General features: G+C 36.4%; 1 protein-coding gene across 1 annotated transcript; it reads right to left on the reverse strand.

The window, feature by feature from the left end:
* Window positions 1-884: 884 nt before the first annotated feature.
* On the reverse strand, window positions 885-1,844 carry LOC132036618 (auxin-responsive protein SAUR76). Its single transcript, XM_059426990.1, has one exon. It carries the CDS (start codon window positions 1,550-1,552, stop codon window positions 1,169-1,171), a length of 384 nt encoding a protein of 127 aa, XP_059282973.1. The 5' UTR covers window positions 1,553-1,844; the 3' UTR covers window positions 885-1,168.
* Between the last annotated feature and the right edge of the window lie 9,935 nt (window positions 1,845-11,779).

An 11,779-nucleotide genomic window follows, 5' to 3' on the forward strand; every position in this document is an offset into this window, starting at 1 on the left:
ATCCCAGAAACTATTACAGTATTGGAGTGTGTGACTAATACTACGTTGTTAGTGGAAGGAGTGAGTGTGTATCATATGGGAGCCACTACATAATTTGACCGGGTCGCCTTTTAGAACCATTTGACCCTTTTATAGGCCCAATTTGAATTTCAGGCCTCATAAGACCATCTTTCTCTCTTTTTATTTTATTTTTTCGAGATGGGGTTTTGTTTAATTTTATGTATTATACGTTTTTTCAACCAATTTCTAAGAGAATGTCACATTTTATATAATTAGTAAGTCTTTAATTTCCCATACTTCACTTTATGGGATTATATTGGGCACATTTTTTTAATAAGTTTTTAATTTAAATATTTTTATTTTATTTTTAATGTCACTCCCTTGTAAGAATAGCGTAGATGTTTAACATCAGAATATAAGTTTCCCCATTAAGAAATCTTTACAAACGTTTTAACTTATGCTTTAGTGCATTAAGATAGACTTTGGTTTGGTATCTCCTTTCCTTTTTGCTTGTCCTTTTCATTTTCCTTTTTTTTTTTCTATATGGGTTTTGATATTCACTTTGTCATTTTGATTATAGATTTGCGTTTCATACGATCCATTAAAAAGGAAAGATGTGACTTTTTTCATTCACGTGATTCAAATCGAGATTTCTAGTTAAGGATATATCAATTCACCCTAACCCTTAGTGATGTATGTCCTTTTTCTTAAATCAATATGAACAACATTCATAATTTGGATTCCCACCGCATAAGGTCCATTAACGGAGGAAAGCACTCCCTGCAATGACTCTTTTCATTCAGACGAATAGTATTCAAGACCTCTAACTCTTATTAAAAGTGGAGGGATCATATCCATTCAATCACAGCTCTTAGATGGTGGAATTTCCTTAAACCAATACCACATTCACAATTTACCAAGCACAATGAACTTTATTGATCTATAATTCTTACATCGGAAATCAGCAACTTGAATAAAGAATGATGAAAGTTGTAAGCAAGGAAAAAATAAACATATAATAGGAAACTATGATCCTTCTCATTTTTATGAGAGATAGTCACTCCTTAACATTTATTACTACTAGTTACAGGAAAAAATACTAGAGCTAAAACATATTTTTGACTAGAGAATGAAAAAGAAGATTGAATATTATTGAAAAATATTCAAATTAAACAACATATAGATCGGCCAATTCCTCCAAAGAATCAGAATTCAGGTTGTTGGGGTCAGCATTTTCAAGCAACCAGAGAAGATGATCAAAAAGCACAACTTCACACTTAACTGAAAGATGATCTTTCTCCCCATGTTTCTGCTTTGATTTCTCTATTAGAGCATTCAATAGTGGATGGCTCAAATATTTGGATTTTATCACATATCTCCTTCTTGAGTTGCCAACAAGAATAGTCTCATAATCCTCTTTATTATCTTGAGATTCCACATTCCAAAAATCTTCTCTTGTAGACTTTGACCTTAAACTACTATAAGATGAGCTTCTTCCTAGTTGCCTTGACAAAGTCTTGCACTTCTTCAGTAACAGATTCATCTTCTTCATCTTCTCTTAATTCCAGCTTCCTTCTTGCTTTCATTAATTAAATACTTAAAATATGATAAATATTGCTATTGGAATAGGTGAATATGGTTGAAAGGTCATTGTTTTCTGCTTCTTGGGACCTAAATTATCTCAAATGACAAAGACAAGTTATCTTTTCGTCTTTGTTTGAGATGGGGTCTATGCTGTTTGCCTATATGTGTACTCATGATCAAGATTTTGTTCATTGTGTCTTGGGAGGAAAGATAAGTATGCCTTACTATAATTAAAGTTATGTTAGTTGAGAGGTATCAAGTTAGCTCATTAACCAACTAGGAATCGTAGGCTTGCCTAATCCTTTGTGTTTATACAAGACGCATATATCTTACATTTATTTGTGTCTGAATTTATCTGTATATAATATTTTAATTCCATTTCTAGTAGGTGGGGAAGCTTTTGTATAAGATGAAGAATGATTTCCACCAAGAATTAAGAATCCTAAATATCTTCCCAACTAGTGTCTTTCCTCTACATATGCAATCATAGGCATTTAATAATGTAAATCAAGAATAAAATTTCCAGGTCCCGCCCAAACATTGCCTGTTGAGATGTCACAGCTCCTTTAATCCTTTTATGGAGTCCGGAACCAAAATGACCCAAAAAAAACCATTTCAACCAAAAGACCCAAATAAAAAAAAAATGTTACAAAAGTACCTTTAACGCAGTAAATTACTGCGTTCAAGGAGGTCCCCCATTTTTTTTTTTGGTTAAACGCCTCTTTCTTTACATTTTTTTTATGTACTTTAGCCATAGATTAATCATGCTTCGGGACTCCGAAACTTTAATATTTTATATAGGACCCTACTTATTTTTGTGCGATTAATAAGGTAGGCTCAATACATCAAGGATAAGCAAAACTTCGGATTGTCGTTTTAGTGGTTGAAAAGTGCTCGAAGTCCATTTTTGTTTAGCTTTAAGTTATTTATGTTTTAGGATTTCGATTTAAGCGTGTTATTTTTTAGTCAAAATTGCATCATTCATACCAATCTCAAAATAATTAAATTGCATCATTCTTAACAATATGAAAACTCTTAAACTTGTTCATTAATTTGGAACCCAAACTTGTTAAAATACAATCAGAAAGAAAGAAAAAAACTTAAAATACATGAGCCTACACATGCCCTTGAGTTGATCTTCCGCCACCACCGCGAGATGTGCCGCCACCACCACTAGGTCTGCCACCACCACGAAAGTTTCCTCCGCCACGAGAGGTACTTCCACCGCGAGATGCATTTTGACCACCATGTCGTAAGTCACACTTGCGCTTATCATGACCAACATAATGCAAAATGAGCATTTTCGAGTGTATCTCCCGGGTGGAACATCCATTTCATTAGGAATACATGAGTATGCTTTCCTTTTGAATTTACGGATAAATGCTTTATTTGCAACCATGGAAAATGGATCCAGCGTCAATATCTCTCCTTCACCAAGTGGGTAGAACCTTCCAGCATACGTTTTTGCATAATATTCAACTGTATATTCCTTAGCCACGTACGTGGAGGCGTTCTTTCCCATTGTGATAAAACACTTGAAGGCATGAGAACATCGCATGTGATATGATTGTCACTTGCCACATGTGCATGTTCTTGGAATCTCACAAATTGTGTGGACGTTACCTCCTTTACCTTGGTGCACACTTGTTGTGAGTTTAACTATGCGCTCTGCATAGTTGTACTCTATCCGGTCATGTTGCTGAGCCTTAAATTTGTGATACTCGAGAAATTGTGACGGTTTTGGCATCCATTTTAGATCGTTTGCCGCAAGTCCTTTGGCCTCTTTTGATGTAGAGACGAACGGCTCCACAGCCTACTTAAAAGTCATTCTCACCATTGCGGTGACGAGTAGTCCCCGTGCAGATTTCAACAAGCCATTGAATGACTCAGAGTTGTTTGTTGTCAGCATCCCCCAACACCTACCTTCGTCCTGGTGTAATCTCCATTTGTCTTTATCAATTGTATTCAACCAGTGGAAGGCTTCCTCATCCGCCCGCCTAATAATCTTCATCTGCAGGTGAAACTTCTTCTCTTGATGTTCTGTTGTAGCCACCCACATCCAATTGCAAAATGCTGGGCTTCGATATGCCTTTTGGAAGTTTGCCTTCAAATCCCTTAAACAATAACGATGGTAGGCAAAGGGTGGCTGCCACCCATGCAAATTAAACATATTGCTCAATATGCTAGCATTTCTGTCTGATATAATACATATGCTTATACGATCCTGAATAACGTGTTGCCTCAAGTAGTTCAAAAATAGACCCCACGTATTAGTGCTCTCATTAGCTGCAACTGCAGAAGCTAGAGGGAATATAGCTCCATTTGCATCCATTCCAACTGCAATTAGCAGCTTTATGTCGTATACCCTATACACATGTATTCCATCTATTGATATTATTGGCCGACAATGAGCAAAACCATCAATGCATGGTTTGAATGCCCAAAACACAAACTCAAAAAATATTATCGGGCACACCAGGCTTCGATTTGAGCTTCCATTCAACAACAGAACTAGGATTGAAGTGTTGTAGAGCCGTCATGTATCTCGGCAATGTCTTGAAAGAGCCCTCCCAATTGTCGTAGACTATCTCATGTGCACGCCTACGCCCAAGATACGTCTTCCGCCTACTAACGGTTTTGCGATAAACTTTCAGGACGGCTGTAATACGATCTGTAATAGGGTACCTGGATAACTTGAAATATCAGCATGTAGCAACGAGGAACATCGTATTAACATCAAAATTAAAATAAACTTAGGCGAAGGGATACCTTGGGCTTTTTGCAATGTCGCCAACTAACACAGCAGCAATCATATTGGTATCTAGATTGTAATGATCATCTGGGAGGTCACCCATATGTCACGCCCCGAACCTGGGCCTGGACGTAACACGGCACCCGGTGCCTGACTGCATGTGACCGAGCGAACCAACAGTAAATTTAAATCAACATGTGATATCAAAACATAAATCGAATGTGAAACAACTAAACACATGCCGATATACTAAAAGTCGGCGACCGAAATCATAATGCGGAAATACTTAGACAATCGAAATATACGAACGTAGCCAACATGGCTTAAACAAAAACAATCGAACAAGCGCTAACAAGGCTAACATAATAAATATCACTATCCGAATCGTGTCTATGAAGCCTCTAAGAATATCGAATAATAGAGCGTTCTGAACCGAAATAACTAGATAGTTAGGGCAACGCCCCGAAGGAATTTAGGGCTCACGGTAGGCGATACGTGCACTCCTAAATAGCCGAGTCGTCAACTCGTATATCGTTACTCGCATCGCGAGATGCAGCCCCCAAGTACAAAGGACATCAAAGACATTTGAATTGTCTTGTATATAAAGCAACCGAAGCAATAAAATACTAAAAGCGAAACCGAAACCGAAATCGATAATCAGAATCGGAAATCGTAATGGCAAGGAAGTAGAGCTATGAATACTCCTCGCTCGTATCCGAATCATCTGTATTATCCGTGTTTGTATATGTGGGGCTCGCCCAATAATAAACGCACGCTATGGCCTTGGCCTAGTAGTGCGTCGGCCAATGGCCTCGGCCATGTATACGTATACACAAGATCGTACGTGCCCTCGGGCAAAATCACATATGTATAATTATGGTTAATTAATAGGACCGAGACCATAATAACAATGAACAATCGAACCGAAATAGACATGCCGGACCGAATTAAAATACGATCAAGTTTCGAGCATACCGAATTTACTAGACGAGACTCATGGGTAACAATACATAAGTCTATAAAGATTACGTGCCGAGTTCATGATATTCAAATTGTCAACCATGAACGAGATTACAGAATCGCAACCCTAGAAGATAACGATTCTACAACATATCATGAAACTAGAGCTAAACCGTATATTAAGTCAAATTAACGACAAGTATGAAGAATGAGGCGTAGGAGAATCATGAACATTCCCTAACGTAGATAGTTAGCCTCACATACCTTAGTCGCTCCAAAACTTGAATTAAAGACTTGGGCTTTGAAGAGGATTTCCAAAATCTTGAATTTTTGAACTTTGATATGGGTTTTCTTGAAAACCCTATGTTAAGAATGATGAGTTCTTGCTTAATGATCATGAACGTATGTTGGAATTGACTTAATGCATGGAATAGGCTTACCTTAAAGTATCTTGAAGGTTGGGAGAGAAAGAGCTTCGTCCTTAGGGCTTGAGAGACTTCTTTAGGGTTCTTTACCTCGAAAAATTGGTTTAAAACGAAGTGGGAATGAATAAAACGAAATTTGGCTCTTAAAACGTCGTGGTCGGTGCGCGGTCGCGCAAACACTGGAGGGTACTTCGCGCAAGTGATCGCGCAGCGAAGGCAGTAACACTGCCTCTGGTGCGCGATCGCGCAGGTGAAATGTACTTAGCGCAGGTGATCGCGCGGCGGGCGGAACACCGCCTCGGCGCGCGATCGCTCACATTTGAAATGTACTTCGCGCGAGTAAACGGGTATAACTTCTAGCACAGAGCTCCGTTTGAGCTCTATAATATATGGTTGGAAAGGTATTTCAAAGGCCTACAACTTTTATGTTTTGAGTTTTCTCAAATTCCTAACATCATTACCCGAAAACTGGCCATAAGTACAATTGTCTCAGACTTAGACGAATTTAGAAGGCCTTGAGAACTTCACTTTTTGGTTTGACTTCAAAACGACTGTTTATCACCCGAATGGATTCATATAGCTAAAATATGATCTTTATACTAGTTTCATACGTTCACATTTAACTCGGATTTACGGGATATTACCGATATGGTTTAGTATGAAAGTACGAGGTGTTACACTATATCACAAGTGTACCTTGTGTAGAACTTTGAAATAACCCACATCTTTTCAGCCGTCTCCTTACCAAGGAGCATCCATTGGCAACCTTGATTTTTTCGCATGCAAACCAATCGCCAAAGTTTTCGATTAGAATCGTCAACTTTGAACTCCCTAATCCCCTGGATGCAATAAATCTTAACAGCCCTTTGCAATGACTTTTTCGAGTTGAATATCATGTCTTTTTCATTATGAACCTTCTATTTTACAAGATCCACTGCTCTTTCTACAAACTTCTCCGAATATGATCATCATCCCTAGTAAAGACAAAGGCATCGGAACCATCTTAAAGATGATCAAGATAGGGGATCTCATCGGAATACCACTGAACCAGGGTCGACTCTTGCTGTTGAAATAGGCTTTGCGGCATAGGCACTTGCTAGTCAAATGGGTGTTGTGAATTCAGTTCTTCCTGGTGTGCCGGACTATTCATCATGTCTTGCAACAGTTCTACTTGATATTGAGGATTAGTACCAACCTCAACCTCATCCTCACTTTCTTCATCTTCACTTTCCTCCGCATTAGGTATTTCCTCACTATCACTCGATGATGTCACTATATAATTCGGATAATCCGGACCATCCAGAGCAGGTCTTTGCCTATAATTTGGTGCAACGACCACATTCTCCCTACATAAGAAACTAGAGTATTGAAACTACTAGACATCAAATAATACTATTGATGTTAAAAAAAAATAGACTCACCGATAGTAATCAACTGCACCGAAACTTGAGGAAAGACCATCGTTTTGAGTAGGTGTATAACCCCTAAAAAATATAATCAAGATCATTAGTAGCATTCAAGTAATAAACATATGCTACTACACATAATAATAATAATAATAATAATAATAATAATAATAATAATAATAATAATAATAATAATAATAATAATAATAATAATAATAATGAATATTTACCACTGCCCATCAAATTGCTGACTTAAACTTTCCAGAGGCATTTGACTCCTCAAAATGCCTTCATAAGTGCTCATGTCAGGGTAATTGTGTTCATGAGTAGGTTCCGCTTCGGTAACTTCAGCCTGAATTCTAGATGGGGTTTCCCGAGGAGCTATAGCCATGACTTCAAGACGATTAATGGGGACCTTCTGTACGTACATTTCAAGGACGTTTAAAGTTATGCATTCCCTATAATCATAAGGCGCCTTCAAATAATCCGTCAAAGAATCATCGTCATGAATATGCCACTGTCCATAACTAACTACACCTTGCGGCATAAATGATATTGGATATCTTCCAATTATATTTAAATCAAAATCACCCCTACTCACTTGTAGTCTATTATACAAGGCTTGGAGTAGTTTTGAGAATTTTAAGTTAAGTGGAAACTTAACATGGTATTTTGGGGGAGAGTCATAACGCAAACTATTTTCCTCGAATATAATTTCTCCATCCCTGAATAAAGAAACCCTAATTTTTGGAACATCTTTCATTTTTTGACTAATTTAGGAGTACAAAATGCAAAAGTTGGATGAAACTTAAAATTTGTGTAAAATACAGAAATTGGATGAAACTTAGAAACTGTGTTTTCCTTTCATACAAAATCTGTATTATATAAGGTTTGAATGCGTTTGAATCATATAACGCATGCAATTAGTGTGTCTTGCAGCGTTACGTCAAGTCAAATTAAGTACGGAGTGCGCCCATTTGACTGTGTTATGTCAGAAATAGCAGTATAGCCCAGTATATTATTGTGTTATTAATCTATAACACAGTAAATTACTGCGTTATTCTGACATAACGCAAAGAAATTACTGCGCTATATCTCTGCATTGTGTTGTCAATCGGGGTTGTCATACACAAAAACGTTATAATTCGAATCTAAAATGTGCGTTTGATGCTAGCGAGTGTTATATAACGTAATTGACGAATAACTACCAACCACACAAAATTGAGTTACTATGTCATTTTTTAATCAGTTTGGAGATATTAGTCGTATTACAACGTTCTCTCCAGGAGACATATTCGACGCAATGGGTAGGACATGGGAATTGGGTGAAGATTTTGAATACTCGAATAACCCGAAAGAGAGATACAATCAATGTTACAACAATATGATGACAGACGAGTGGAATTGGCGTGTTAGGGAGGCTGCAACACTGGAACAAAAGTTGAGGTCACTAGGGCTTAAACGCCCAAAAAAAAATGTGTTATGTCAATGCCTCGTGGCACTCCACAAGAGTTGAATTTTGCTCTTAACCGTTTTCGCGAAGAGAACAATCAGATGAAAATACGTTGCCTCAGGGTAGAATATGGTCAACATAGTTACGTCAGATTCAGATCTAAGTGGGATTCGGACTATAAGAGGTCTGATGACGATGATTCCCCATGATATTATTAATAGTTGTACTGTATTAAATAAAGTTGGTGGGGTCATACTCATGATCCCACAACCTATTGAGTTTGATACTTATATAAAGAGCCTTTTGCTACTTAGTATCTACTTAAAATTCAATGTCGAATAGTAGAAATATAGATTGATCGGTATTTTTTCCACAGGATTCGAATAGCAGTGATGATGACAACTCAAATCAAAGCAACTATTCCGGTGATTCCTCAACCAATAACAGTAAATCGTGCTAGTCGACTTCAAGCCCCACCTATTAATAGAGTGTAATGACGATTTTCGGGAGCTGAAATATTCAGATCCACGTGAATATTATTGTGGTTTACGTCGCGAATGGGCATATCGGTACGCCGAATCACGACGTCTTGTTCAAGACTTGGAAAATCTCAACGCTCAAATCCTAGCAAAGTTCTCAATGACCATGCCTCGAGTCGGTCCAGAAACATGTGAGCTTGCCGTACAAAGGATTAGAAAAGAAAACAACAGAATGCTAGCAAGACGTTGTAGATTTTACATGCTAAAGTTGGCCGAAGAACAAGCATCATCAACAGGTAGAGAATTAACATCTACTGAAAGAAGACATGTCTTAAGAAATCCAAAATATTATTCTGAGGACGATATTGAGGACTTCAATTCTGATGATGATTAAGAATATTGTGATCTTAGTTTTATGTTTAATATATGATGATGTTGTTAATTTGAAGAATATTAGTATGTTTAGCGGAAGATCAACTCAAGGGCATGTGTTAGTATGTTTAGCGGAAGATCAACTCAAGGGCATGTGTAGGCTCATGTATTTTAAGTTTTTTCTTTCTTTGATGATTGTAATTTAACAAGTTTGAGTTCCAAATTAATGAATAAGTTTAAGTGTTTTCATATTGTTAAGAATGATGCAATTTAATTATTTTGAGATTGCTATGAATGATACAATTTTGACTAAAAAATAACACGCTTAAATTGAAACCCTAAAACATAAATAACTTAAAGCTAAACAAAAATGGACTTCGAGCACTTTTCAACCACTAAAACGACAATCCGAAGTTTTGCTTATCCTTGATGTATTGAGCCTACCTTATTAATCGTACAAAAATAAGTAGGATTCTATATAAAATATTGAAGTTTCGGATCCCAAAGCATGATTAATCTATGACTAAAGTACGTAAAAAAGTGTAAAGAAAGAGGTGTTTAACCAAAAAAAAAGAACAAAAAAAATGGGGAGCTCCTTTAACGCAGCAAATTACTGCGTTAAAGGTACTTTAGTAACATTTTTTTTTTTTTGGGTACTTTGATTCAAAAGGTTTTTTTTTTTTTTTGGATCATTTTGGTTCCGGACTCCCTTTTATGATCTATGAGTCTCATGGTCAAAAAGCACAACCTCAGTCCTCATTTATATATTTTAAAATTTTGATTATCTATGAAATTTAAATTTAAAATTCTAGGTACTAACACTTAGACATTGTTGTTCTAAAATTTAGAATTCATAATTATGGTTTTATAGGCTGTCAATGTGCTTTTGTCCCAAACCTAAGATAAGCCTGCATTCCCATTTCCCAAGGTTTATTTTTCTTATTTTCGCTTTTTCTTTGAACATTTTCTGTGTTGTCAAATGTAAATAGAGCTCGTATACCAACGAAGATGAGAGATTGTTTTAGCGGGCACCAAACAGATCTTGGAATGAATTCACCCTGAATTTTTAATCTTTAAACAATAAACAGGCACTAAAGTGCTCGTGGCTTTAATAATGGTTAATAATATAAGTACATCCACGTCACTGTATGACTATGTATTTCTTTTTCTATTTGACTGGATATTTATATTGTCAGTGCTTCCATGCGTAATTAGCACCGCATTATCTCCAATATCTTTGTCGGTTCTATAAATTCGCGTCGATACATGCATTGTTTCCAAGGAAAAGAACGAATAGCACTAGATATTGTCCAGACCTTTTGTCCCTTTTTTGGATCTCTTTTTAAAAATGCCAAGGCATTATTACTGGTAAGGCAACAACTTGGGCAAATAAGAGACATCCCAACAAAAGGCAACTTCTGCAATTGGTTCACTTGTACGAGAATCCTACCCAAAAAAATAAAATTCCGTCCTTTAGGACAGAATTTATATCATAAGCTACAATCATTATATTGTTGTCTTTGTAGTTAGATAAACGAATCACTAAATGAGGGAATCAGAAACACACCTACTATTTGTCTCATACATAATAAACGCAATAAACTTCGGATGAAGTTACATTCTACCTACAAAATGTCATTGTTATCTGATTATTTAACAGACAGTGACCAAACCACAAAAAAGAATAGGAACGCCTTACCTGCGCAATTGCTGGTAGAAGGGAAACAAAGACCCCTTCCATCTTAGCTTCCAAGCAAAAATACAACTGGCAATTTTTGTATTGCGCAAAGGTGCAAATATACCCCCTCAACTTTGCGATTTAGAAGGATATCTCCCGTTAAAAAAGTGGTGTATATATATACCCTTCGTTGCTGAAAATGGACCCCTTCACAAATAGTAAGAAATATACCCTTTTCGCTAACGGATTTTTTTTTTAAATCATTCAGCTTATTTTTTAATTTAAAAAAAAATGCTTTGTGGCTTTAAAAAAAAGTAACTCATTTTTTTTTTTGAATAGACATATTTTTCTAATGTCACATGATAAATTTTTTTCTTGTGAGTCGGGTCTGGTTCGTTTAAAAATTATCTCCGTGGCTTTTAAAAAAAAAATAAGTCTATCCATTTTTTAAATCGAACCAGACCCGACCCACCAGAAAAAAAAATTATCATGTGGCTTTAGAAAAACATATCTACTCAAAAAAAATGGTAGACTTTTTTTTAAAGCCACGTGGTATTTTTTTAATCAAAATTAACTAAACGATTTTTTTAAAAAAAAATCCGTCAGCAAAAAAGAAATATTTGCACCATTTTGTAATGGCATGAGTATATTTACACCACTTTTATAACGG

Source organism: Lycium ferocissimum, chromosome 11, assembly GCF_029784015.1.
Source record: "Lycium ferocissimum isolate CSIRO_LF1 chromosome 11, AGI_CSIRO_Lferr_CH_V1, whole genome shotgun sequence".
In the NCBI taxonomy this organism is placed as follows: domain Eukaryota; kingdom Viridiplantae; phylum Streptophyta; class Magnoliopsida; order Solanales; family Solanaceae; genus Lycium; species Lycium ferocissimum.

Coding starts and splice junctions, on each gene's coding strand:
- LOC132036618 (XM_059426990.1), bottom strand. CDS start 1,552: ATGAAGAAGATGAATCTGTTACTGAAGAAGTGCAAGACTTTGTCAAGG.